The sequence below is a fragment of the Hipposideros armiger genome, unplaced genomic scaffold (assembly GCF_001890085.2).
Source record: "Hipposideros armiger isolate ML-2016 unplaced genomic scaffold, ASM189008v1 scaffold_55, whole genome shotgun sequence".
NCBI classification, from domain to species: Eukaryota; Metazoa; Chordata; class Mammalia; order Chiroptera; family Hipposideridae; genus Hipposideros; species Hipposideros armiger.
The window spans coordinates 514,502-541,452 of record NW_017731405.1 but is presented as its reverse complement, the minus strand read 5'-3'; the positions used below and the strand labels follow the sequence as shown (position 1 = coordinate 541,452).

Below are 26,951 nucleotides of genomic sequence, written 5' to 3'. Positions count from 1 at the left end.
TTATTTTTATATCATTGGATGAATGGGTATTAATTTATTTGCTAGGGACTTAATTTGTACTTGAGCTACAGTTTTATTTCCTTTTTTTAATAGTTGTGTGGAATTCGACTTGAATGTAAATAATATTGTTGGAATAAGAAACACATTCCTTCTCAGAACTTATGCATACCGTAAGTTTGTTGTTTATTTCCAAATAATTATCAGCTTTTTTGTTTATCCCTCATTCTTTATTTTATAAAAAATGTGTGTAGTAAATACTGACATGTCTTTAATTATGTTTCTGTATAATGTCTTATTTTACTATATGCATAATATGTTGCTACACTAAAATCATATACTACCAGAGTTATAGGTCAATAAAGTGAATTTTAATAATTAGTAATTTTTAAAAAGGTAACTAAGGTGTACGTTAGAAGTAAAACACATTTGTGGTGAACACAGTGTTTAATACACAAGGAGGCAGTGCTGTTTTTATTGGCATGGAATTGGGAAATGATGTGAACTTTCAAAGAAACTGTAGTATTTTCTTACTGTTTTTAAATTTTAATTTTACTTTCAGTTGAAAATCGAGTTCGTCCGTTAGTACTAGTGATTAAGAAGTGGGCAAGTCACCATGATATAAATGATGCCAGTCGTGGTACTTTAAGCAGCTACAGTCTTGTATTGATGGTTTTGCACTATTTACAAAGTAAGTATTATGGGTTTTCCCCAATTTTAAAAACAGAAATGCAGTTAAACTTCATTATGGTGTCTTCTCTATTGACCCTGCCTTCAAATAGTATTTTATTTATTTATTTATTTAATTGTTTTTTTTTTAGCTGAGCCATCCTGCCACCTGTTGGCAGCTCAGCGGCAGCTCAGCTTGGGCCGGGAATTGAACCGGCAACCCTGTTGCTCAGAGCTCGCACTCTTGAGTGAGCTCTTAACCAACTGAGCCACTGCACCGGCCTCCCTCAACTAGCATTTTTAAAAAGTTTTTTCTAAGGCCCATAACATCGTATTTTCTATTTTGTTGCTTTTAACAAATGTTTTAGAAATGTGCCCTGGAAAATATTAAGAAGTTTCACAGTGTTTTTATTTTTTGACAGTTTTCTGTATTCACTTTTATATTCAAGTAACTTGCATCAGTGTATTGTGGACTCATTACCTTGAGGCAGATGAATGCTCAGAAGGCCTATAAAAATAAGCTCAAGCACCATTCATCATGTTTTTTATTTTCCACTTGAGACAGGAATTAAATGATTTTTTTGTTGGTCAAAGAAGCTTTATTTCCTGTGAGCTGTCATGGAGATTGGGTGAAAGACTTGATGTTGATGTTATAGAAGACCATTTACCAGGATATGTAGGGTCTGATCTGTTCTGGGTTAATGATATTTCCATAGTTTAGAAAGCAGTGTTATAATATTTATGTTCATATCCTTTGACTCAGTGATTCCATTTCTAGAAATTTATCCTAAGGTAATAATCAGGGATACATATATAGGTTTATTTATAAGACTGTTTTCCTTGGTGGTTGTTGAAATAGTAAAAGATTAGAAATAAGTAAGTTTTTAAGAATGGGGGAGATGATTAAATTAATTACAATAAAACCAATATGAAATTTACACAGCCACTAAAAATCATGTTTTTAGGATATTTAATGATATAAGAAAATATTCATGATTAATATAAAGCATGATACCAATTTTATTTTTAAAACAGTAACTATATTTGAGTTTGTGTATGTACTCATATGTATAACAAATATTGAGAAGGTATGTTCCCAAAATTTATCAGGATATTTATGGACAGTAGGATTTGTTGCCTTTATACATTACTGTACTTGGAGATATTTTATTATATATATTAAATAAGAGACTATATTTTTATTTGAATGATGGAATCAGATGACTTTTTTTGAGTTGGTGAGAGAGGCTTAAAGTAGTTAAATGGGTCAAAGATTTATGAATCAATCATGAAAGGTTACTCTTCCTGTTTGTTGTTAAAAATTTCAAACTAGTTATAATACACGAATTTTTATTGCTAACCAGTGTTATATATATGCTAATTCAATGATTGATTTGCCCCTCTAAAAGGATTTGAAACATATGATGTTGGCTGTTTTAGACACTACTTTATATATCACTAATCATTTTTTGTCCAATTTTGCAGTTCAGTGTGAAACATATTAATTTTGATGCTTTTTTAGTGAAGTCTGTCCTCTTGTGGATTGGAGTTTTTTTTTTTATTAAAATTTGAATAGATTAGAAATGTTTCCTTTAAAATATAAAGAATAATATGACAAATACTCATATACCATCACCTACTGTCTATTCATTTTTTAATGTTAATTGTGATTTAAAAATTAGATTTGACTAAAGCATTTAATATGCATGATCATCCAGATGCGCCCTATTTCTCCATTCTTACGTGTTACATTATAAATTTTAATTTGATTATCTTCTTTAAGAAAATGTACTTTAATTACAGATGCCCAAGGTGGTTTTGCAAGCCAGTTGAAAATTCAGACATTAGTATTTTACTAGTGTAATGAAATCATGTTAAAATTTGGTTTAAATTTTGTTACACATTTTTTATTCTTGACAAAATGGTCCTATTTACTGAGGTGGTTTGTAATTAATGGCACCATCATCAACCATTTCTATAATAGGCCTGTTAAATGCCATCAGCTACCCAGAGTTAGTGTGCAACTCTGTATTTCAGCAAATTTAAGCTACTCCTCCCTAGAAGAAATTAGAGAGATTGAAATAAGAAGTTGCTTTTTTTTGGGGCGAGGGCGGGGCGGGGGTCACACAAGTGTCTACAAGGTGTAGTGAGCAGTTTCAGCTCTGCTGTAATGAACTAGTGTTTGTGATTTTGGCCAAGTTATTCTAATTCTGGCCTTAATTTTCTCATTGATAACAGGAAATAGTAGGATTAGATGACCTTTAAGTTTCATTTAATTTCTTAAGTACTTGAATATCTTTTTTCTGCCATGAACAGAGAAAGAAAGGAAACAGGTCTTCTGTATGTAGAAAGGTGAAAAAGATTAAAGCATTTCCTAGAATGAATTTCAACAGTCAATAATAGAATACATATGCTTGAAAAGGTGGCTGATGAAAGCATGAGGGGAAAACCCTGTTGATTAGAGATTTTAATGGCAATCTAACATTAGGAGTGAATAATAAAAGCAAAAGTATCAATTGGTTAGAAATAATAATATGAATGAATGTTCATGAAATGTTCATCATGTTACCAGATACAGAGCTATTTCTTAGGCATTTTAAAACTGTTCTTGCATTTTCATATTAATGGTTGCTTAGTGTTGTTGAAAAATCTGCTGTTTTTTTAGTTGAAGTTTTGTTGAACCAGTACAGAATGTTTATAAATTTGTGGGGGCCTGACCATAAAGCTCTCATATAAACTGCAGGCAAAGTAAATTCTTATAGGTTAGCTATGCTCAAGGTATTAATCTGTCAATCACATATTGCAATAATAAGCTTTTGTCTTATTTTGCTTTTGAGAGAGAAATTTAAAAGGTCTAAGTACAAAATTTTGAAGTCAGAGTAGATGTTAACAGCCAGATTCTTCCAGAATGTATGTTGCTTTGGAGTAAAATAAATACATATTTGGAAAACTGCTAAACTCTTTGAGGTTACTGTCATGATAGTGTTAGTGAATAACTGCTACATGTAGCACACTAATTGCTTTTATAATGACTAGTGTTTTTAACTCTTTAAGGTTGTTAGGGATTTGCTGAATGATATTCCTGCTTCCAAAAGCTTCCAAATTGCTTAGTTGTAAAGGCTCTTTGTCCATTGAAAGACTAACCCTAAACCAGTGGTTAGTATTTGTTTTTCTCTCCTAGCATTTTAATTATAATTCTAGAATGAGATAATTTTTTTGTAAATTCTCTATAACCTTTTCTTAAGCCTCTTTTAAATTATAATTTTAATTTATTAGGAGTATTCAGTAGGAAAGGAATTCAGGTTTTTAATTAGGTAAACTAATTTCTAAGAAAATTTTCCAATTTGACTTCTGTATTATAACAAAAATTATTAGAAAGTCATTAAAAATGTTATACAAATATAGAGACTTGTAGAATTAAAGTAAATGGGTCTTGAGTTTATTTGTAGGGTATTCTAGAATTTTGAGCATTTGAATGCCTATGGGAAAAAAAAATGTATTCTTATTTCCTAAGAGTGATTCTGGTAAGTAATGGGTGAGTTTTTCCCCCTAATATTCTCAGTCATACACTGTGAACATCCCAAACTATCATGGAACTTTATTTTAGTCCAATGTTCAACTTGGGAATGAAGCATGATACAAGAGGAAAATTTAAATACTATGTGGTAGAAATTTATACATTTATAATCATATTTGGAGATCATGTAAGTTGGTCATAATAATTGATTAATGTACATTATGTACTCCAGAAGTCATTTTAAAATATTTTGGCTAAGTAGCCAGTTAAAAGTGAGTTAAAAATTATTACTGAGTTCATTTAATTATATATAATGTATTTCTAATTCTTTAATACATAAATACATAGTTTATCATACGGTATTATATTGGTCTTTAATCTTAAAGAAATCTTGAAAATGTATTATTTGTATCTTAACATACTCGACATTATATATTAGTTATTTATTATACTGTGATTAGGCACTTTGCCTTTAATGTTATTCCATTTACATTATAATATGAAATTATCTGTTAATGCATTTAGTGAGGTTGGATCTGGGTAAAGCTATTGAAGAGTAAAGAATGACAATTTAAAAATATAGTAACATGAATATAGTGATTCCTTTGTATGAAATTTTATTTTTTTTATAGCAGAATGGTGCAAATCTCCTGATTTAGATTTCTAAACTTTGCTGAGGCCTTTTTAAAAATGAATTAATTACGTTGAGAATTTTTTCAGTTTTTTCTCCAATAGATCAGTTTCTGAAACTATCTCAATTTTGGTGTATTGTTAGAAGAAATTTAATAATAAAGGGACAATTGTGATAGAACTATTGTTGGACTGTATCATTGGCTTGTACTTAAAATTTTTTTCTGATAGCTACATCCATCTTAATAATGTCCATTCAATATTTGTAGAACAATCCTTGTCTTGCCTATCTTGTGTGTGTGTCTTATGTTAGACCAAATGATGTGTGTCTATTTATTGATGGCCTATTATTCTAAAACCATGTAAGGAACACTGGTTTACATAGAAATATACATAATTTATTAATAAACCTTAAATTGTCACTTAGATATATTATGAATTAAAAATTTTAGGAATAAGAATTAATTTCTCAAAATATATGGAAACTGTTGACTTTTAGCAGAAACCCTTACAGTCTCATACCTGGGGGTCTTAGCTGACGAATTATTGCTTTGTAAAATGAATTATGTGAATCACAGAAGCTTTAAACTTTTTCTTTTTGTAGCCCTACCTGAACCCATCCTTCCATCCATCCAAAAAATTTACCCAGTAAGTGCTTCTTATAAATTATTATAATACATATTATGACAAGTATATGTGGGACTATTATATGTAGTATTAATGTGAATATAGAAGTAGTAACAGTTACTTTCTAAGTATTGATAAGTTGAGGCATTGGCCTCTATAACACTAAAAATGTTTTATATACTGTCTCAGAAGGCTCTGATATTTTATTTGGTTACTGGCAGATAATCTGGTCGTTTTTGTTAATGGTGGAAGTTTTTGCATGATGCTCATGATTATCAACAATGGGAATTAATTGGTCAAGGCCCATTTGGACTCATTCCAGTTTTCTTCATGCTATTTTTAAATATAGTTTTATAGCATTTCTTTATTAGTTAAGAGTTTTTCAGCCCAATGTATTTATACTTTGAAAGCAGGGGGGGAAATTAAGAAATTGAACAATTGGATAATCATTGTATCTTTGATTTGATCTTTCTAAGTAATACACTAAAAGGTAACATTAATACTCTATTCTTGTGTATGTAATATTAAGAATCCTGATGAGGTTAATTGAAAACACTCAAGAAATGAAGTACATACTAAATAAAGTTTAGTATGTATTCAGTTTGAGTTTAGAGAGGTAATATTTACAATCTATATGAATACTTTTGTTTCTTCTCCAGTTTTTTGTGTTCTTTCCAGAATTCTCTGTTTCCTTGTTTTATAGTCCTACCATTTCTGTTTTCCGCCATAGTCATCCTTGTTCCTGGTTTTATTTGGAAATAATATTTAAGCTATTTGTTTATAATGTTTGAGCAACCTTCTGAAACCACATAATTTTTATGTTACTTTCATAAATTTACTAAATCATCATATTACAAAGGAAAACAGTATCTCGCTTGAGTGATCAGTGTTCAAAGAACTTATTTTGTGTGTACTACACAAAATATCATAAATATACTTGACGTGGAACCTAAATTAAATATAATTTAATCCTTGATAATTGAGAAGAACTGATGTTTTTGAGCATCAGTTATTATTGTAATACACATGCAAGATGCTGGATAATAAAAGGTTCACTGTAATTGAGTTTTGCTATAGTGGGGACCTCCCAGTTTGTAGTGGTTTATCTACTAGAAAACACCATTTATAACAAGAACCTTTTGATATCTGGATATCTTATCTGCCTACTTTTAAAAACTAATTTCTGTTATTATGAAGAACTATAGTGAGCTTCTAGTATAGCTAGAGATTAGTATTTATGTTTTTAAATATAAAAAATGGAAGTATTAGAAAGTATAGAAAGAATAGTAACTTGAACTGTTTGGATCTTGTTCTTGAACGGTTTTCTCCATTCATAAAGCATCGATTCTTTAGCTCATACTGAAAGGTCAAAGGTAATGACTTGGGTGTTTACTATTTCATTTTATTGTTCCAACTTTTTCTTTTAAGACCTGTGTTTCAATGTAGAAAGAGCTGTATATATTTTTCAGAATACAAAGGATCTAGTAGTTAAGCTTAACGCTTTAAAGAATCTATTATTGTGTATTGAATAGATCCTTTTACAGAAATCTCACTTAAAACTCTGTACTAAATGAAACACTGTTTACTAATTAAAATATGAATGAAATCTGTTTAATCACTGTGCTCGGGAACAGAGGCATTACTTTTTATAAGATACCCAGGCTCTTACTAGTACATTTCTAGTTTGAGAGCCTCATTTTTTCTTCTGTTTTATTTTTCTAATTATCTAACTTTCCCCCATGACAGAGTCCTGACTTCTTTTACCATACACTACCTCTGACCCTACATTTTCAAATCTGTTTTGTCAGTAATCTTATTTCTTTACCTGTAACAGGTTTTAATTCTAGCCCAGTCCCAAGGCCTTAGAAAATACTAATTGCAAGACCTGCTAGATTTAAGAATGTTTTAATTTGCTTTCAGGTTTGGTTACATTGTCATAAATATTTAAAGCACATAATTTTACTAGAAGACTGATGCTTACATGAATAAGGACTTAACTGCCCCCTCTTAACAGGATGTTTTTGTTTTATCTGAAACCTGTAAGCTAATCAGCATAGCATTTTTTTCTCAGCACTCCATCTGATGGGACAAAGTGGCTTGTTTCTTCTTACTAATAACTACCATTTATTTAATATCTGTTTAATGTTACCACATTGTAAATGTTATACACAATATCTTTAATCCTAAACAAATGAACTTGTAAGGTATTATTCTTGTTTCACTGATGAAGAAACTAAGTCTTAAAAAGGTTACATGATTGATCCAAGCTGTGTAGTCCCAAATGATGGATCCAGAAACTAGTATTTTTTTCCATTATACTGTGCTGCCTGAAGAAAGGCAAAATGATGGTAGTATTCACTAATATATTTAATCTAATTTCTGTTGCTTATTACATTTTATTTGTGTTTATCTGATTAGTTCTATACAGATATCCCTTTCTTTAAGAAAAAAAAGCAGATGTGACAAAATTTCATCTTGTGTAAAGTCATCTTGAGGATGACTTTAACAAAAAAAATCTAACAACAAAAAAAACTTGGTTATTTTAAAAGAGAAAGTTGTTTTAAGCTTTAGCTTCTCTAATAGTTAAAATACAATTAAAAAAATAAGATAATTTTGGAATAAAATAAAATTCGTTGTTCAATATTATATTGCCTTTTTAGAAATTTTACATTTTCTCAAAATTTATGATAAAAATATTTATTTTTAAAATTGCTGTAGTTATTAATTCAGTCATATTATGAAAGAAAAGCATGAAAGATTAAAATATATCTTCAAATGCTATATCACAATATATAGCTTTATTGATTATTGCTACTTAATTCTTATTGACTTAAAAAAGCAGCATAAGTGATAGAGGGAAGAGTATTTACTATCAAGCTAAAGAAATGTAAGTTGAGAAAGTATATAAATTCAGATTAAGCTTATGAAGGGATCTTTATTTTAATGCAAGCATGTTATTATGAGATTTACCTATATTTCTGCTAGGTAGATTTACCAAGACAGCTTGTATTTGTTTTCTTCTCTAATGGTATCTTCATATTCCGGGAAGTTATTTATGTAAACAGAATAGAGATGTAAGAAATTAACTCTCTTATATATAGTTGTGAAATAAAGAATTCTGAGAATGTAGTGTACCTCTGTGCAGTTATATATTGAACATACATTTTACATAATATACACATACATATAGGAACCTTTTTCAGTTTTAAAATGTGTATAATATGATGAAGGGTTTAATTTAGTTATGTGAAACAGACTTTAAATGAATACCTTTGAAAAGACATATTTAAACATTTGGTGAAGATTTAATTTTTAAATGAAAAAACAACACTTTTAAAGTTGACATTACTTCAATTTAAAAAATAAGAAAGCTAATTTTGAATAATTAATTAAAAGTTTCAGGACATAACTATACTGCATTATTGTATAACTGTACAGTTATAATAATGATGCCTGGCATATACTAAATATTTAGATAATACTGTTGTTGCTGTGCATTACATACATTATATCATTTAATCTTTATAGCAACCCTATGAGTACTGTTATTTTCCTTATAGATGAAGAAGTTGAACCTGTGGGAAAAACTTTAAAAAGTAGATGTTACATTATATCAATTAAATTTTTATTTCATGGATTTAGGTTGTAATTTTAAGGCTGCTTTTTTTTTAACTCTTTATGTGCTTTCTAATATGTTAGCTTAAATATTTCCTACCCTCATCCTATTCAGAGTAGCATATCTGAGTATTATTATTTTTTTTTTTTTTAGCTGAGCCATCCTGCCACTGGTTGGCAGCTCAGCGGCAGCTCAGCTCGGGCTGTGAATTGAACCGGCACCCTTGTTGCTCAGAGCTTGCACTCTTGAGTGAGCTCTTAACCAACTGAACCACTTGGCCGGCCCTCCGTATATTATTCTTAAATACATAAGTATTTAAGTGGGGGAGCTCCCTTTTAAAAAAACTGTTTGATGAAAAAAATTTTTTTTTGAAGTAGAGAATTCTGTAATATGAACAGTTACCAAAAATGGGGATTTCTTAAGGTTAAATGGAATTCCTATTTAGTTGTAGCTTCTTTTGGACCATATAATAATTATTATTATTTATTATTATTATTATTATTATTATTATTAATTTCTCCTTCAATTCTCTCTCCCTCAGTAGGTATGGCATACGCCTTTTTGTATGTGACTATGAAAAAGAACAGCAGGGCTAAGAGGCGAATGGCCAAATCCAAGGTTATTCAGCATTTTAGTTGATTAGGTCTCAGCCTCGGTTTTAATCTCACAGTTGCTAATCTTTTAAAAAGATTATTGAACAAAATAAAAGTTTTAAAGGTGGTTGAAACAGTTTTAAATCTTAGGTAAGAAAATGACTTCTATTTTAGCATCAGTTCATAAATTGAAAGCTTACTATGCTAGGAGCTAGAAATCAAACTTAGTAAGAAGCTTTCAGAGCAGAAGCTATTATACAGAGACCCACTTTTCTTTACCATTTGAGCTTATGTTATACCTTTTTGTTTAATTTGCCAGAAAATAATATTTAAATTTTTCAATTTTCAATAATGTTGTCCTAAGTCCAATTTTAACCATAACAAGCAAAAAACAAAGGGTGGGAGAGGCAGTATACCAGCTTTTCTTTCTACTTTTACTTTTTATTATAAATTGAGGCTTCTTTCCTACTCCCCCTAGTCTTAGAGACAATTAAGATCTCTTTGATACTCAATCTGTTAGAAGTGTAAGGGGAAGTCCCAAGTTTAGGAGCATAAGCTTTCAGAATTGTGGCTGGAGTAGAATTTTTACTTTGAATCACTTCTTCATAGTTAAAAATTATTGATAGAATTATAGGTAATGGGTTGGGGGGCATTTTTTATTTTTCTTACTACCTTGCTTTTTACTGATGATTTTTGAGGGCTACCATTAAGTACCACATTTCCCCATGTATAAGATGCACCCTTTTTCAAAAAATTTGGGGTCTAAAAACTGGGTGTGTCTTATACAGTGGTTGTATGAGCGCAAAAACAAGCGTGAAAAAAGTGGGAAATGCAAGTAAAAAAAAAACTACAACCACTGTATAAGACGCACCCAGTTTTTAGACCCCACGTTTTTTGAAAAGGGTGCATCTTATACATGGGGAAATACGGTAGATACACTACCCTGTTTCTCTGTATTACAAGTTAGATATTTAGAGAGCCTCTATTTTTTAATATTGGAGTTGTTTAGACATTACTAATTGAGTTGCTATTGGTAAACCCAAGGTTGATCTATTATAGTTGGGAAGCTTAAGTGTAGTTGTCATTCTGTTGCCTTAAACAATTGCTTTCTTAAAAAAATTTATTTCTACTCTGATAGCAAACAGGAATATAGAAAACCCTTCTTTAGGAAATTGTGCAAATTACCTTAGAAAGAGAATATTCTAACATATGGATATGTATTAAGGATATCTGTAGTTCCTTTAATGTATTTTAGAGCCAGAACTTGCTGCTAATAGAGGAAAGATTTAGATATGAAATGAGTGGTATACCATAGGCAAAAGAACAAGTATTCTTTAGTATTATTCCATTAATATTCTTTCTAAGAAGTGTGTTGTTTGGTCCTTGATTGAAAGAAATGATACCCTCCTTTATGAATAGTGTGGTAAAAGTTTGCTGAATATTGCTTGCTGGTATGTTTCCTATCTTTCTTAATTTCCCTGCCCTCTTTGTCTTTTCAAGTTCAATTTATGTTGAACGTCCATCTTCTCTTCCAAGATACAAAATACAAAAACAAAACAAAATTTTAAAAAATCTTAAAATTGGTATAAGTACTATTCATATATTAAAGTTAACTTTTATGGCCTTTGAGAGAAATTTTAAGTGGCAGTTAGAGCTGTTACCTTGTGCTTCATATATAGCCTTCATAAAGTACAACTAACTGCTCCTTGTAGAAATAATTAAGAAGGAAATACATCTATAGAGAAATCTATGTTATTGGATGGAATTTTGTTACGTATATTAAGGTTTTATTTATGAGTTAGGAAATCTTTTGCTACCAAAGGGATCCATTTGGTTAGCTGAGTGACATATCTCAGCCAAGGATTAGAATTTTCAGGTGCTTTCTGGCCTACTGCAAACACTGGTAAAATCTTTAGTGGAAGAAAATCTTCAAATTTCCAAATTGCCAGCATAAAGAGAATTTCTTCTTTCTTCCTCAGAGAGCCTTAGATCAGGATTTATGAAGTTTTTAATGTGTGTTTCAAATCGCTTTACATTTTCCCCTTTTTCTTTTTGACAGGAGTCGTTTAGTCCTGCCATACAACTGCACCTTGTACATCAAGCTCCATGTAATGTTCCTCCTTACCTCTCAAAGAATGAATCAAATCTTGGGGACCTCTTACTGGGCTTTCTTAAATATTATGCTACAGAATTTGAGTAAGTGAAACTTCAAATTGTGCTTATTTATTTATATGTAAGTGAATGCTCCTAGTTTGGTCAGGAAGCTATATTTGTCAATTTCAATGCTGTAAACTTGTCCAGAAATGTGTAGTTTATGAAATTTAATATCTAACAAGTAATTATTAGAAACTGGATAGATTTCGTATTCCTAGCTAATAAATAATTATAGTCCAGTAAGCCCAGTTATAGTCGATTTCAGTAGTGATTCCATTTATGTTTTGCTGCCTCTTCATAGTTTGTGTTGATCCTATGTAAGTGCTGTATATAGTTTGTAGTATCTCTTTTTTTTTTTTTTTTAGGAACTTGTAGACGGGAACTTACATAGTAGTAGAAAAACACAGCTAACACAAACTTGGTAAAAGATCTACTTAATACCTGATATCTTTAAGAGTGCCGAATCCTAACCACTAGACCACCAGGGAAGAACTTATATACCTGATATCTTAAATAGTTGTATTAGTATGATATACAAATCAAGGAATACTCCTATTCCTTTATTTTTTTGAGGGTGGTATGTAAACATGGAATATTAAACTGTATAATCAGACTGGATGTAACTGAAAGTTCTTACGGGAGTTCTTATTTCATAGAGTGGGATTAGGGGTTGTTTGCAGCTCTTCTGATCATTTTGAAAAGCTTGAAGGAGGAAGAGAGAGGACTTAGGAGTTGTACAAATTTAGAGGGGGTTGGGTACAATGACCATAGGGTACCACTTTGGAGAGGTTTGGAGAGGGAATAATAAAAGTAACTAATAAATTGCTATTACTAAGTGGGAAAAACTGCCCTAAACAGATTATATATATTATCTCACTCAGTTTACATAATAACCCTATGAGATGTGTTATATTATGCCCATTTTACCAGTGAGGCATGTAAAGAGAGGAAGAAACTTGCCCCAAGAACACACAGCTTGGTAAGGGGAGTATTTCAGATAGTTTTGACCGCAAAATTTACACTCTACATCAGCGGTTCTCAACATTCCTAATGCCGTGACCCCTTAATACAGTTACTCGTGTTGTGGTGACCCCCAACCATAAAATTATTTTCGTTGCTACTCTATAACTATAATTTTGCTATTGTTATGAATCATAATGTAAATATCTTTTTGTTTTCCAATGGTCTTAGGCGACCCCTGTGAAAGGGTCATTCGACCCCCAAAGAGGTCACAACCCACAGGTTGAGAACCGCTGCTAAACTATGATTCTTAACTGCAATGTTGGTATTGTCTTACCTGCTATGATACAGTAGCTCTAAAGAAAACTGACTCATAAGATGATTTGAATCATAGGGCATGAAAGATGAAATGTTATTTAAATTCCTCAAAGTAAAGCTTATACCAGAGTGCATGCTTATACCAGAGTGCATGTACCTGCTTAGTTTACAGTTGTGTCTCCAGCACATAGGTCAATGCCAGAGAGTGGGTACTTGACAAATACTTGTTATAAGTAAATAATTTTGAAGCAGATTCAAAGATTGTTAAGATGATTTAAAAATTACTGAATTAGGTTAAGAAAAGGTGTAGGCAAAGTACTGGAAGAAAGTAGTTTAGTAAGAATGAAGTTATAATAATCCAGGTTAAAAATGACATAAATATTAGTCCAGGCGACATGGATAAAACGGAAGGAGCCTTCATTTATATAAAGATGTGGAAAGATTTAAGACTATATGAAACATGGGACATAAGAAACTATAAAGATTACGCTTTACAGTTAAGATGTTGTGGTAACAATAGCTAATGTTTAGTGGATGTTTATTTACCTAGTGTCCTAAGGATATGCTGAGTGATTCCCATGTATTATCTTATTTAATCCTCAAAATAGCCCCCTGTCAAGCTTAGGGAATTTGTGTACTTGATACTTGCCCATGGCAGTACAGTTAGATAGAGAACTGAAATTGAGATAATTCAGGTCTGACTACAGAACCACAATCTTAATTGTTAGACACTATTGGCATCATCTGTTGTGTCATATAAATTAGGGACTGGGAGAAGCTTGTAAAGAGGGAAAAGGCTTCATAAGGGATCGATATATTTCTGCCATGTATAGTTTAAAGATGAGAGCATCTGCATACAGATATCTTGAAAATCACCTGCTTTGTTGGACTGAAACAAGATGGTAGTTATGCAGGTTTGTGTGTTAGTTTAGTCTTAACAGAAACCAGCTTGCTGTGCTAAATAATACTGGCTAGGATGCTGATGTCTTGGAAAGAGGTTTTGAACTTTTGTATGCATTTGCTTATCATTATGATACATGATTGAGGAGCCATCTTCCCCTACTCTTTCATCATATGGTGCATAGGTCAAGTGCATTATTGTTTCATACTAGATAGTTTCAGAAATTTGACTGTAGGGAGCATAGCCAAGAATGTAATCGTTGTAATGGACTAGGTGCTGTGCAAAAAAAGAATTCTCGCAACTTAGAAATGTTTGTAAGGATTTCTTCTGAACTTTGAGATGTCCAATTAAAATATTCTCTGCATTTGAAGACAGAATTAAGTGCTTTTTAAGAGATGTTTGAGTACGTGGTATAAATGTTGCAGAAATTTTATATGAGCATTTAAAAATTACTCAGATTTTTCTTAGCCACTTCACTCATACCTTCCTCTTAAACCTGCTGCTGAAAATTGTCAAAGGGAAGAAGCTTTTAGAACTGTGCCTGGGAACAGAGAACTGACAAAATAGGGATAAAAGGATCAGGTGGCTCAGGAAATTTAGAAAGAAAAAAAAAAGTCAGAATGTAATACTTTTGTATTTTAGCAAAAAAAAAAAAGAAAAATTTAAGTTCTAAATATCTTAGACTCATAGATACTGGAGAGTCTATGAACCTTAAAAGGCACCTATTTTATAATCTTTATTCCCTGGATACCTAACCACGTGTCATTACTTGTAGTCTCTCTGTTGAATTAAAAATATATATCTACAACTTAAACATATGCATCTTTTATTTATTTTATTTTTTTAAACATATGCATCTTTTAAAAAGGGGAATTACAAAGGCCCAATTTTTTTAATCTCCTTTTTTGTCTGATTTTTTTTCTCTTATTTTATTTAATCAATAAATTGTTGAGTGCCTGCTGTATACCAAGCTATGTTTTATGCACTGGGGATATAGCAGTTAACAAAACAGGCAAGAATCCTGGTCTTCATGGAGTGTACATTGTAGTATGGAGAGGCATTTGAGTTAATGTTAATTTCTAGATCGTGTTTCTGTTATAAAGGAGAATCATCTTATTCTTAAGAGATATATGCCAAAGGATAAACAAATGAAGTTTCGTGATATCTACAACTTAATAAATGGTTCATTTCAGAACATACACATATACACACAGAAGCAAATGTGGAATAATGTTCACAGCTATTGATTGTTTTTGAGTTTTATGCTTTTCAGTTTTTCTCTTTGAAAAATTTATAATACAAAGATAAAATAAGATGAAGGATGAGAAGGAACTAATATGTAGTCTAAAAAGGAAGAATCATTGAGATAAGAGTTAAGTCAGTAGAATGTAATGTCTTGGAGCCCAGAAGGGGAAACATTTTTTGAAGAGGGAATGATTATCTGTGTCACATTTTTTGATAAATCAAGTACAAAATGAGAACTAAAAGCTGATCATTGAAGCATTGGTCCACGTGGAGACTACTGAACCCTTGACAGAAACAGCTTCTGTGGAATGGGATAGAAAGCATCATTGATGTGGGCTTAAGAGAGAACAGGAGAAGAATTAGATACAGATAGGTTAGTGTATATAAACTCTTCAGGAGTTTACATAGTTGTAAAGGGCAGCAGAAAAAATGGAGTAGAAACTGGAGGATTAAGTGGGATTGAATTTTTGGTTTTGTAACCTATTTTGATGACAAAATTGATACCAGGAAAAGATGGTAAATTGTTAAACAGTATGCATACTTAGTTTGAGTTAAGAAGAGTTGGAATCTAGAGCACAAGTGGAATAGGAGCACAGACAATTCATTAAATAATAATGAGAAGCAGAATATGTATATAGATATAGATGAATCTATGATAGGAGCTAGTGGAAATTAGTGATTGCTTTTGTTTTTGTAATGAAATGAAGCATGGACTTCAGTTGGGAATGATTGTGAGGGAGGAATTTAAGAAGTGAGGAGAAGGTATGTACAAGGTGTGATCAAACAATACGGTGAATGTTTAAATAAAAAAAATTTATTACAGTAAATGATACATTGCCATTAATCCCCCTCAAAATACTCCCCCTTGCTTTGAACACATGTATTCCATCGTTCTTGCTACTTTCTGAAGCAGTTCTGAAAGTCCTGTTTCGTGAGTGTCTTTAGTTGCGCTGTCATAGCTTCCTCCATGTCCTGAATCAGTTCAAAACATTTACCTTTCATGGTCATTTTGACTTTGGGGAGGAGCCAGAAGTTTCACAGTGCCAGATCCAGTGAATAAGGTGGATGAGGACACACTGTAATATTTTTATTTGACAGAAATTGCCACATACCAGAAGCGATGTGTGACACGGAGCCTTTCTGTTGTGATCACAAAATACGATGAATGCTGCTGTCCCGTGCCATCCAATGGAAAGGCAGGGATCTTCAATACGGGAAATAGAGTGTTAAACCTTAGTAACAGTGTGTGACAAGTTTCAACATGTTCCATGCAGTCAGGTCGGGTGAGAGCTACAGTTGAGAGGAGGTGTGTTTTAAAGTGTGCTGTAAATCAGCCTCCATCATGACAGTGCTCCATGTCACATGTCACACATCGCTTCTTGTACAATTTCTGTCAAGTAAAAACATTACAGTTTGTCTTCATCCACCTTATTCACCAGATCTGGCACCGTGTGACTTCTGCCTCTTCCCCAAAGTCAAAATGATTCAGGATATTGAGGCAGCCATGACAGCGCAACTAAAGACATTCCCGAAAGAGGACTTCCAGAACTGATTCAGAAAGTGGCAAGAAAGATGGGATAAATGTGTTTCAAGTGAGGGGGAGTATTTTGAGGGGGATTAATGGCAATGTATCTTTTACTGTAATAAATTTTTTTTTCACTGTATTGTTAGATCACACCTCATACAAGGGAATGATTTTAATAATTGACCGTGGACATAATGTATTAAAGTTAGTCTTGAAAATGTAGGCACAGGAATGCCTGTAGGATATATGGGTGGCCATTTCCCATAGTTAGTTGTAAATATTGGCCTGGGGCCTAGTAGAAAGGTAAGAGCTGGAGAAAATGATTTGGTAAAAAAACAAGAGTGTTGAATTCTGAGATGGGTGCTTTTGTAGTAGAAGATTGGAAGAGGCAAGGCCCTGATAGACACCAGCATTTAAAGGGTCAGGCAGAAGAAGAGCCAGTCAAAACAAAACAAAACTCTAGGATTAGAGCACAGCTTCTCTCTCTGCTTAAGAGGTTTCAAATCCCTAACAAAGTTTTCTTTTTGTTTGCTTCCCATCCCTTAATAATGAAACAAAGCTATATACATTTTTCACATAATTTGATTAGTCTTAGTATATATGCAACCATATGATATCAGACCCATAATTTTGACTTTGTTAGACTTCAGTTTTTCTTTGTAATGTTGCTGAAGACTATACTTCCAATTTAATCATCTCAAAATGCTGTCACAAAAAGAATGGCTAAAGGAGAGTTAGTAGATGAGTACCAGTCCATTATCAATACTGAAGAAAAGAAGCAGGTACCTTACTAATATAGGCAGTAATCTCGTTTTTATATTCAAAAGATTATTATATATTGTCCGATCTATTTTAGATTAAGCCCTATATCTGTTCTTTTATTATTTTTTGAGGCATCCCTCTTCTATAGACAGTATCTTATTTTACACTTTAATTAATGAGTGACAATAACAAATTTGCACATGGCAAGCAAATTATGGTAGAGAAATATGGTATAATATAAGGCTTAGGGGCCGGCTGAGTGGCTCAGTTGGTTAGGAGCTTGCTCAAGAGTGCGAGCTCTGAGCAACAGCGGTTCGAGTCCTGGCCCGAGCTGAGCAGCCACTGAGCTGCCAACAGGTGGCAGGATGGCTCAGCTAGAAAGAAAGAAAGAAAAAAAAAGGCTTAGTTTAAGGCCTGTTTGTTTTAAAGAGTGAAATATTTAGGGGAAATGTTTCTAAATTACCATTTGAATTCTACCTTAAATTCACCTTTAGGAGTAAAAATAGTATATAAATAATATATCATGTTTTATGATTTAAAATATTTAATAATTTAGAAATATTTAAAAGTTCTTTGAAAATGCAGTAGATTGAATCAGTCTAAATGGTACGGATTCGGAATATTCTTATTTTTTTTCCTCAATGAAGTACTTCAGATTATATAGTCATTTACATAACTGCATTTTTTGGGTTGATTATAGGTTGAAGCTTAAATGATATCTGGTTAGGGATAATAAAGTGAATATAGGTATGTCACATATGTTTCTGTGATCCAGTTTAGAACCAAGTACTGGCATGTAATAAAAATTCAGGATTGGATTTAATAGAAGTGTAGTGGAGTGGAGAGTTTCTTTGGTTTAAGGAAGTAGAAGTTGTAATTTAATAGCAGAATACAGTATTTCAATATTCTAAGATTATCTGAGGGGAAAAAAATCAAGTCTACCCTGTTTTAACATATTGTTTCCAATTTTATGTACTGTAAATTAAACTGTCCTATAAGTTGATATTAGACACAAGTAGTCTCACGAAAAAAGTGCATTAGTGAAATTTGTCATAAGTGGTATAAAGTGAAGTAACACAAAGCATAATTCTAATGTAATCTTGTTTGGTTTAAGCATGTGCAGTGTTTCCCTGAAAATAAGACCTAGCCAGAGAAGAAGCCGTAGCATGATTCCTCCAGGATATGAAGGGCACGCACCCCTCACATGAGGGTTTTATCACCTGTTTCAGGGAGAAGGGTGCCTTTTCCACAAACTCCTTCAACTCTAAATATTCAGTATGCCAACGTGCCATATTACCTAAAATCATGCTATGACTTATTTTCCTGCTAGGTCTTATTTTCGGGAAAACAGGGTAGTTATATAGCTCTCCCCTTTACATTATTATTTTTAGGAAAAATTTGAAAATTCACTTGAAGCAATAGAGCAGTGTAGTACTTTTCTGTTTTGAGTCCATACTGCTGTACATGAAGGATTTATGACATCTTACTGTAACCAATACTAAGTATTTCTTTTTGATAGCGCACTTATTTTTAGAAAGTATAAATTCTGGTATATATTTTTGAAGAACTTAAACTTGTCTTTATAAAGTATTTCTAAACTGTACTCGATAAGAAAAACTAGAAAATCATACTTTAGGGAGCATTTTCAATTATCAAACTTCACAAGATACAATATTTTCTTAAATGTTTAACATAGAAATTAATGAATTTTCCAGAAACAAATGCCAAATTGGACCCGCGATTATATTCTTATGGATTCTCTAGCTAATAAATAGAGGAAGAGCAGGACATGCATTGGAGTTGGAAGGTTTCAAATCACGGTCTTTCTCGTCTTACTTAAAATGGTGAAGAAAGCTAAATATGGCTAAAAAAAAAGATATCAGCTATTACCGAAGCTCATTTTTCTCTTGTATACAAGCTGAGTAGCTATATGCTTTTGAATATGTCTTGAAAAAAAGAAAATAGTATTTGTTCAAAACTATTATAAGTGTAAAGAAATTTTAAAAAATGTAATGTTAGTATATACGAAAGAGTGGACAATTTACCTTTAGACATGCTGATAAAATTATTTTGACTAAAACTTCCCTATTAACAGCCACATCTGATATATAGTAATATGTGTTTTCCTAGAATATTAATGTTATCATAGAGTATCCTAAAACAGCATGTACTTGCTTCTATTGGAAAATTTCAAAAAATTTTTCCAAATCATACAAGTAGATATACACCCAAACAAAAATTATTTAATAGTATCAGAAAACAACACAAGAAGATTACCTATCCCTTAAATTAAAAAGTCTTATTGGGGCAATAGCAATAAACATAGTTTCTTATATTTTTTGCCTACTCATGCTTATTTTTTTATATTACTTCATTTATTCAGTAAATAAGTATCGAGTGCCTAGTTTGTACTAAACAACTAGTTGAACAATGAAAAAAATTAGCATCTTGGAGCTTTCATTCTGCTTGAGGGAGACACATCATAAGCAACACTAAATAAGCAAGTTGTTAGAATATGTGTGCAATGGAGAATAAAGAAGCAGAGAAGGGGGAATGGGGATTGTGATGCTCAAACTTGAGGCAAGTCAGTATTCTTTGACAAAACCAGAGTAGGCCTTACTACTGATACAATAAAACTAATAAAGGGGAAATTAAGAAAATAGTTAACATGATTAATGTTTTTCTCCTTATAGCTGGAACAATCAAATGATTTCAGTTCGTGAAGCCAAAGCCATTCCCAGGCCTGATGGTATTGAATGGAGAAATAAATACATCTGTGTAGAAGGTAGCTTTCCCACACCCACTCCCTATTTACCATTCTTTATCATCATAGTACTGAGAGAACTACTTGAATAATTTCAGCTTATGTTATTATAAAGTAATACATTTATGTTCTCAAGTGGTTTACAAGTCTTGTAGTTGAAAATGTTTAACTTAATTTTCTAAAATAATTTAAAATTCTGTGGCTGTGAAAAATGATAAACACGGATATAGGTGTTCAGTCTTTCCACCTGGTAGTATTTGAGCAGTCTTTGTGCATTGCTCATGTTTGTAGTTGATTGAAACTTAATTTCATGACTTACAGGTGGAAGAAAATACTATTCATGAGATGATTCTTATATTGAAATAAAATGAGTGCTTTTCTACTTAAAATGTTGATACTTAATGCAAGCTAGATTTTTATAAATAGAAATTGATTTTACTTTAAAAATTAAATGCTCTGAAATATTCTGTTCTCTAAAATTAATTTACATGTAGCTGAAGATTTCTTTGGACTGGTGGGAAATAGACTTTAAGAGGCTGAATTGTTTTCACAGGTGCCAAATTGATGACTTTTGTAAATCTTATGGTAAAAAAGAATAAAGGATTGAGATTCAGCGTTTGTAGAAAAATATCAAATTTAGAATATTTTAATCTTGGATTATATGCACTGTCTTAAGAGTTTGTGAATATGAAATTAAATCTGCTTTGGCGTTTGGTTTGCTAAATTGCACAGTGAATGTATATTATTTTAGGTAGTTGTATTCTTTTGAATATTAAACCTCACTTTTGTAAAGTTATATGCACGATGTGATCCAATATTTAGGCATATGGCATTATTCTATTTTAAAAAACAGTATGTGACAATAAACTTTTTAAAATAGGCTTTTTAAGCAATACAAAAAAAAAGAAAAAATGAGTTTTTTAAATTATGGGCCTGCTTAGATTATATGAGAAATCTAAAGGTAACCTCCCCATCAGATTTGCTATTCTTTTATATTTCTTCCAGGTTTTTCCCCTCATTTACCTTTCCTCTTTATTATAGCAACTTCATTGTCTTTCTAGTCCCTCTCTTTCATTTTTAAGGCATAGATAGATCATATTGTTGAAAAATACTCTTGACTTGATCCTACGGGCTCTTCTAAGTACTTTTTGTTCTTTTTTAGTGTTAAAGTTCTTAAACTCTAGTAATTTTTACCTACTGCTGGTACATTTCAACTCTCTCCCTAATGTCTTTAGTTATCCTCCTTTTCTCACTATTATCTTCAGTTTCCTTGTCTTCTCTTTATATGACATCTTTTGATCTCGATATATGAACTCTTCTTATCTTGTGGGAGAAGGCTGAATGGGCTGGGGGTGAAGATGTGAAAGGTCATGTTCTGTTCTCTGAAACTCTTTGTTTTCTTCATGTCTTTTCTACTTGCTGCTTGTTTTTTTCTTTTCACTGCCAAATTTCTCATACAAGTTACTGTCCTCACTGTATCTTTTTCTAAAACATCCACTTACACCATAAATCTCTGCACTGTCTTCCATCCTCACCAGTATTAAGCCTCTACTTTCATAGGCATTTACCTTTCTCCTGCTAGACAAATCAGTGGTTTTTTAAATTAAAATTAAATTTAAAATTACTTTTCTATGATATTTGACACTAACAACCTCTCTTGGATATAGTGCTGTATTCTTTTTGATAACTCTTTAATTCTTTGACTTATTTTTATTCCCTTTAAAGGTAGGTCTTTGACCTTCTGTAATTCTTCAGAACTCTTATCTACTTTTATCATTTAGACTTAGCATATTTATGCTGACTTCATTTTTAGTTACCTTCTCACTTGAATTCTTTCTACCTTATTAGACAGTTCATAGCGATATAAAACTATTTTCTGTATGCTTAAATCTAATAAGGTATCAAGCTGAACTAGATGCAATTGTCATTTCCTAAGTCCCAAACTGTCAAATGTTGACAATAGCTTATAGTTCAACCAAATAAAAAAGCTGAAGTTCTCATTTTAATAATTTCTTGTTTATATGTGCATTTAACATTGCAGAACCTTTTGATGGAACAAATACTGCCAGGGCTGTGCATGAAAAACAGAAGTTTGACATAATCAAGGATCAGTTTTTAAAGGTAAATAGTGCATTAGACTAATTCTTAAAAACATTAGTGAACTAGTGTGCTTTGAAAATAAAAAAATTACATTTGTAATAGGACAGAATATCCCTGGTTCCTATGTTGTGAAGCCATTAATGTGGCACAGTAGGGAATTTATTACTTGAATTGAGATGTACTTGTCCTTCAGAGAGTTCTGGCTTTGTTTTCATTCATATTGCTTTCATTTTCGTGGAAATAAGCATTTCCACGGTGACTTTTTAAGCTCTCAGAATGAGTGACTACAATCTGATGGACTCCTTTGCTCTCCCAAAATATTGGGGAACTTATTGTAGCTTTTAAAGAAAACTAATGTCAGTTCCATGATTTTTCTTTTATATACCCCACTGTAATAAGTAGCTTGAGTGCCATTTTATCTTTGTTTACTGAATTTTAAAAAATGTGTTTGTGTGTACATACATACATGTTATATATATAAATTTCAGTCATATATATATATATATATATATTATATATATATAATATATTCTGTAGTTTATTCCTTAGCTCTTTAGTCCATAGTATGAATTTATTCATCAGTAATTTTGCAGGTGTGGTTCTTATCTTCAAGGAATTCCACAGTACATTGTAGAAACACATTGATAGAAATATGTTCTGTGAGACATACAGGAGAAATAAATGTTTTATAGAAGAAAAAGATCAGCGAACTGTGAAGATCATTTTAGAGACATACTTTTTCATTATCAAGACATACAAGTGGACTTTATTTTGATGATAATTAAAAATTCAAGTGCATTATATTACAAGTTGTCCTTCAAATTAGGCCCTCTCAGTTTGTCAAACAGAGTAGAAAATTCAAAATGAATGGAGTTCTGCATGACAAAACAAATATTCAAGAGGGAATATTTTTATCTTTCAGATTAAATTGAGAACTCAAAAATAGCTTTGCTTACATTGCTGTTCTTATTGGGGAGTGAGGTATCATTTAGAATTGTTTAATTGTAAAACCAATAGTTTTAGTCAATTGAACAACTGAAGTAGAACAAACTATAAAGATCTATAGTCACCAGGTAGTGAGCCAAATTTTTAGCTTGTGAATTAGATTTCCAGTTTTTCTCTTTTTTTACCAGTTCTATTTACTCTTCTTTTCTAGAGGCACATATGAAGTACTTTATTATAGATTTACTTTCTCCCTCATAAATAATATTTTTAATTGAAAAAGCTTACTAGATGCAAAATAGTCAATCAGAAAATTGAAAAAAATCTTCCCTTTCTCAAACTTAGTTTTGTTTTAATTACCTTGTACATTGCTATGTTAGATAAAATTATTTAAATCTGTGAATAAATGTTAATATTGTCAATTATATCGTTTTGTACCATATGTGCCTATTCCTTTATTAAGGAATTAGAAGCCACACAGGTATAGAATTTTTAAGTAACATTTTCTTCTCTGATGACAGAAACAATACTTGTACTATATTAAAAACTTGGGAGATAAAAACATAAAGAAGAAAACAGTCATCCAAAATTTTACCACCCAGAGAGAACTACTATTATTAACATTCTAGTAACTTTCTTTTCAGTCTTTTGTTCCTCATATATTTTAGGTTTTAAGAATGATTTTTCTTTCTCTCCCAGTCATGGCACAGATTGAAAAACAAAAGAGATTTGAACAGTATACTACCTTTAAGAGCTGCTATCCTGCAAAGATGACTGGCCTCTATTTCTTAATAAAGTCTTCTGAGAAATAAAGAACAATAGTAACATCATAATGCATTTTGTTTATCTTCATCATGGTTTCTTTTTAATTGTTCTTGTTTTCATGTTTTATTTTTAAGAAGACATACTTATATAAAGATTGCATATTTTATTACATTTCCTAATAAAACCCTTTGATTTAAAGATGTATTTTTGAAAATGTTTACATTGATGATTAGTAATATTATGGCATGAATTTTCAGGTGATCAGATAAAATATATTTTGGGGAATAACCTGAACAAATAAAAGGTTTTTGATATAACTTCAATTAATTATACCACATGCTAATACTGAAGAGATGTGTGGAATTTTGGAAATGATCTGACTCATACATACTTAAAGTGTAGCCTACAGTAGATAGTTTGTTGCTTGTCTATTCTAGTAGAATGAAGATTCAAGTCAGTTACTCAGTTACTTGAAACAAAATGAAATCTTTTATTTCAATGGAATTACTGCAGAGGCATGAAATACTGGACAATTGCCTTCTGTCTTCACTTGACTCACCAGGATAGACTGAGGCTTTGGATGGATGGGTCTATATTAGCATTTCATTAGCACCTCACATGCTTTTGATGTACTCTTGAAATTGCTTTAAATTTTTTGTTGAAACAACAGTACATTTTGCACTGTAGTAGTAATAGCACTAACTGTATTGTACAGCAGTTAGTGAATTGTTTTAAAGAATCATTTCAGTGTAGAAATTTTGAAAAGATTAAGTCCCCTGTTCTTTATGATAGCTTAGTGCGATATGCACTTTAGCTTTACTTCCCGTTTTCATGCATTTAAGTTCCCTGTGACATGAAGCAACAGAAACTGAAAGATCAAAGTTGAGATTCTAACCCATTGATAGTATCAGATTTTTTTCTGTGTACAATTACAGGATTGTAATCTAAACTGGAATTTTTAGGCAGTAAGCCACTATAAAATGTTTTAGGGTAAGACATAAAATTATTATAAATAAAAGCTTAATCTTTGCAAAGGTATCTTTTTTAGTGTTTCTTTTTCACATGAAAAAGTAGTGTTGGCTGCTGAAAAATCTACAGTGTTTATTAAGGTTGTTCTGGGGTTATGTAAATATTTGTAAATTGGTTGGTGTCTGTACATTTAAATATGAAAAGTAATCTTGGAAACAGTTTTAACTTTTTCAAAAGGACTGTGTACAACTTCTTTGAGACCTGCTGTAGCACAGTTTGTACCTCTAATGTATTTGGGTGTTTTTTTTTGCAGACCAATTCAAATGCTAAGACTTTTGCTTATCTTTGACTTGTAAAAGGTGCATATTTTCATTTTCTTCTTTAAGTTTAAATTTTTGTATGATGTCAAACGGAATAAAGTTTATATATGGAAATTGTTGATGTGTTTTTTTGTTTTTTTTTCCCTGTGGAAGTCTTTACTTTTGAGATGAGATTGAGGCTGTAGTTATCTAGAACTGAACTGAATCCAGTATTATGCTTGATTATATTATACAGAGAATCTTGGAATCAAGTTCATTCATTGTTAAGTCAATTAACATTAGTACCCTATTTCTCTGGCAGTATATTAGTAACGAATCTTTCCATGTAGGTGAATTTTTTAGATTACTAATGTTTATGACTTTTGAAGCAATTAAGCTTTATATATTACTTTCCTTGGAAATTTCCTAAAATGTATTCTACAACTGTGCAACTCTTCTTTATCAGAATGTATTAAGTACAGTTAACATTTTTGTGATGACTCTGGGTATTCATTATGAACAATAAACAGTAGTCATAGTACTCTGTAGTAATACTGTGCAGCTCTCAGAGAGGGGTGAATGTGTAGGGCATTCTGCCTGCACAGTGTTACGACATTTCTTAATAAAGCCCCAGAATTTACCATGCATGGACTCCTTCACTGCCATTGTTTCCTCAGCTTTCAATGACCACCCCCCACCCCCCACCACACACACACTCATCTTACTGCTACTGCTTTTTAGCTGTTTTACTGTAACAAATAGATCAACAGATTAATAAATTTACACCCAATTCAGAGTCAGTAGACTGAAGCTTAAGATTATGTACCTTATGACAGCCAAATATGTCAGAAAAGTGGGCCATTAATATATAAAAGTGTTTCAGACTTTTAAATTATTTTCAATATGAATTATTTAAAATGTGGATAACACATATTTTTTTCTTCTTTAAAACTTTATTGGGGAACAATATGTTTTTTCCAGGACCCATCAGCTCCAAGTCAAGTTGTCCTTCAATCTTAGTTGTGGAGGGCACAGCTCAGCTCCAAGCCCAGTCACTTTTCAATCTAGTTATGGGGGGCATAGCCTACCATCCCATCTGGGGGTTGAACCGGCTACCTTGTTATTAAGAGCATGTTCTCCAACTGAGCCACCAGGCTGCCCCTAACACATTTTTTATTTTCTATTTGTATTGATTTGGCCATTTTTATATATTTGCATGTCTTGAGAGTAGTGTCAAAGTTAAAAATGTGCGATGTGGATTGCAATTCTAAATTTTGAATTGGTTTGAACTAGGATCTTTGCAAATAAATCTTGGTTACTTTAGTCAGATTTCCCAAGAAATTTTGAGTTAAATGGAAGGAATATATAATGGCTAACTCGAGTTTTGATTAGTGTTTAACAGATTCCCATAGCTGCTATTGAATTCTTTTTGTCCTAGGTGAGCAGTCATTTGGGATTACTAATGGAAAGGCTTTGCTTGTTTTAAGAGAAAATATATTACTGATGTTAAAGCTGGTTGGATGAACTCTGGAAGGCTGGAGTCCGCTATCTTCCCTTTTCATGCACACGAGCTGATGCTTCTGTACTGTATCTGCGCT

General features: G+C 31.8%; 1 protein-coding gene across 10 annotated transcripts in view; it reads left to right on the top strand.

Moving 5' to 3' along the window:
* Nucleotides 1–25,493, top strand: part of TENT2 (terminal nucleotidyltransferase 2) — a 52,309-nt gene extending 26,816 nt beyond the window's left edge. For 7 of the 10 annotated variants that reach the window (XM_019641070.1, XM_019641068.1, XM_019641069.1 and 4 more), the window contains 7 exons: nucleotides 94–170; nucleotides 560–688; nucleotides 5,418–5,461; nucleotides 11,709–11,845; nucleotides 20,208–20,299; nucleotides 22,320–22,399; nucleotides 24,020–24,200. In XM_019641070.1, the coding sequence (XP_019496615.1) occupies nucleotides 94–170; nucleotides 560–688; nucleotides 5,418–5,461; nucleotides 11,709–11,845; nucleotides 20,208–20,299; nucleotides 22,320–22,399; nucleotides 24,020–24,094 (634 nt within the window). In that variant the 3' untranslated portion in view covers nucleotides 24,095–24,200. Of the gene's footprint in view, nucleotides 1–93; nucleotides 171–559; nucleotides 689–5,417; nucleotides 5,462–11,708; nucleotides 11,846–20,207; nucleotides 20,300–22,319; nucleotides 22,400–24,019 lie in introns of all 10 variants that reach the window. The other 3 variants (XM_019641071.1, XM_019641064.1, XM_019641072.1) reach the window with 2 other exon arrangements.
* Nucleotides 25,494–26,951: the final 1,458 nt, after the last annotated feature.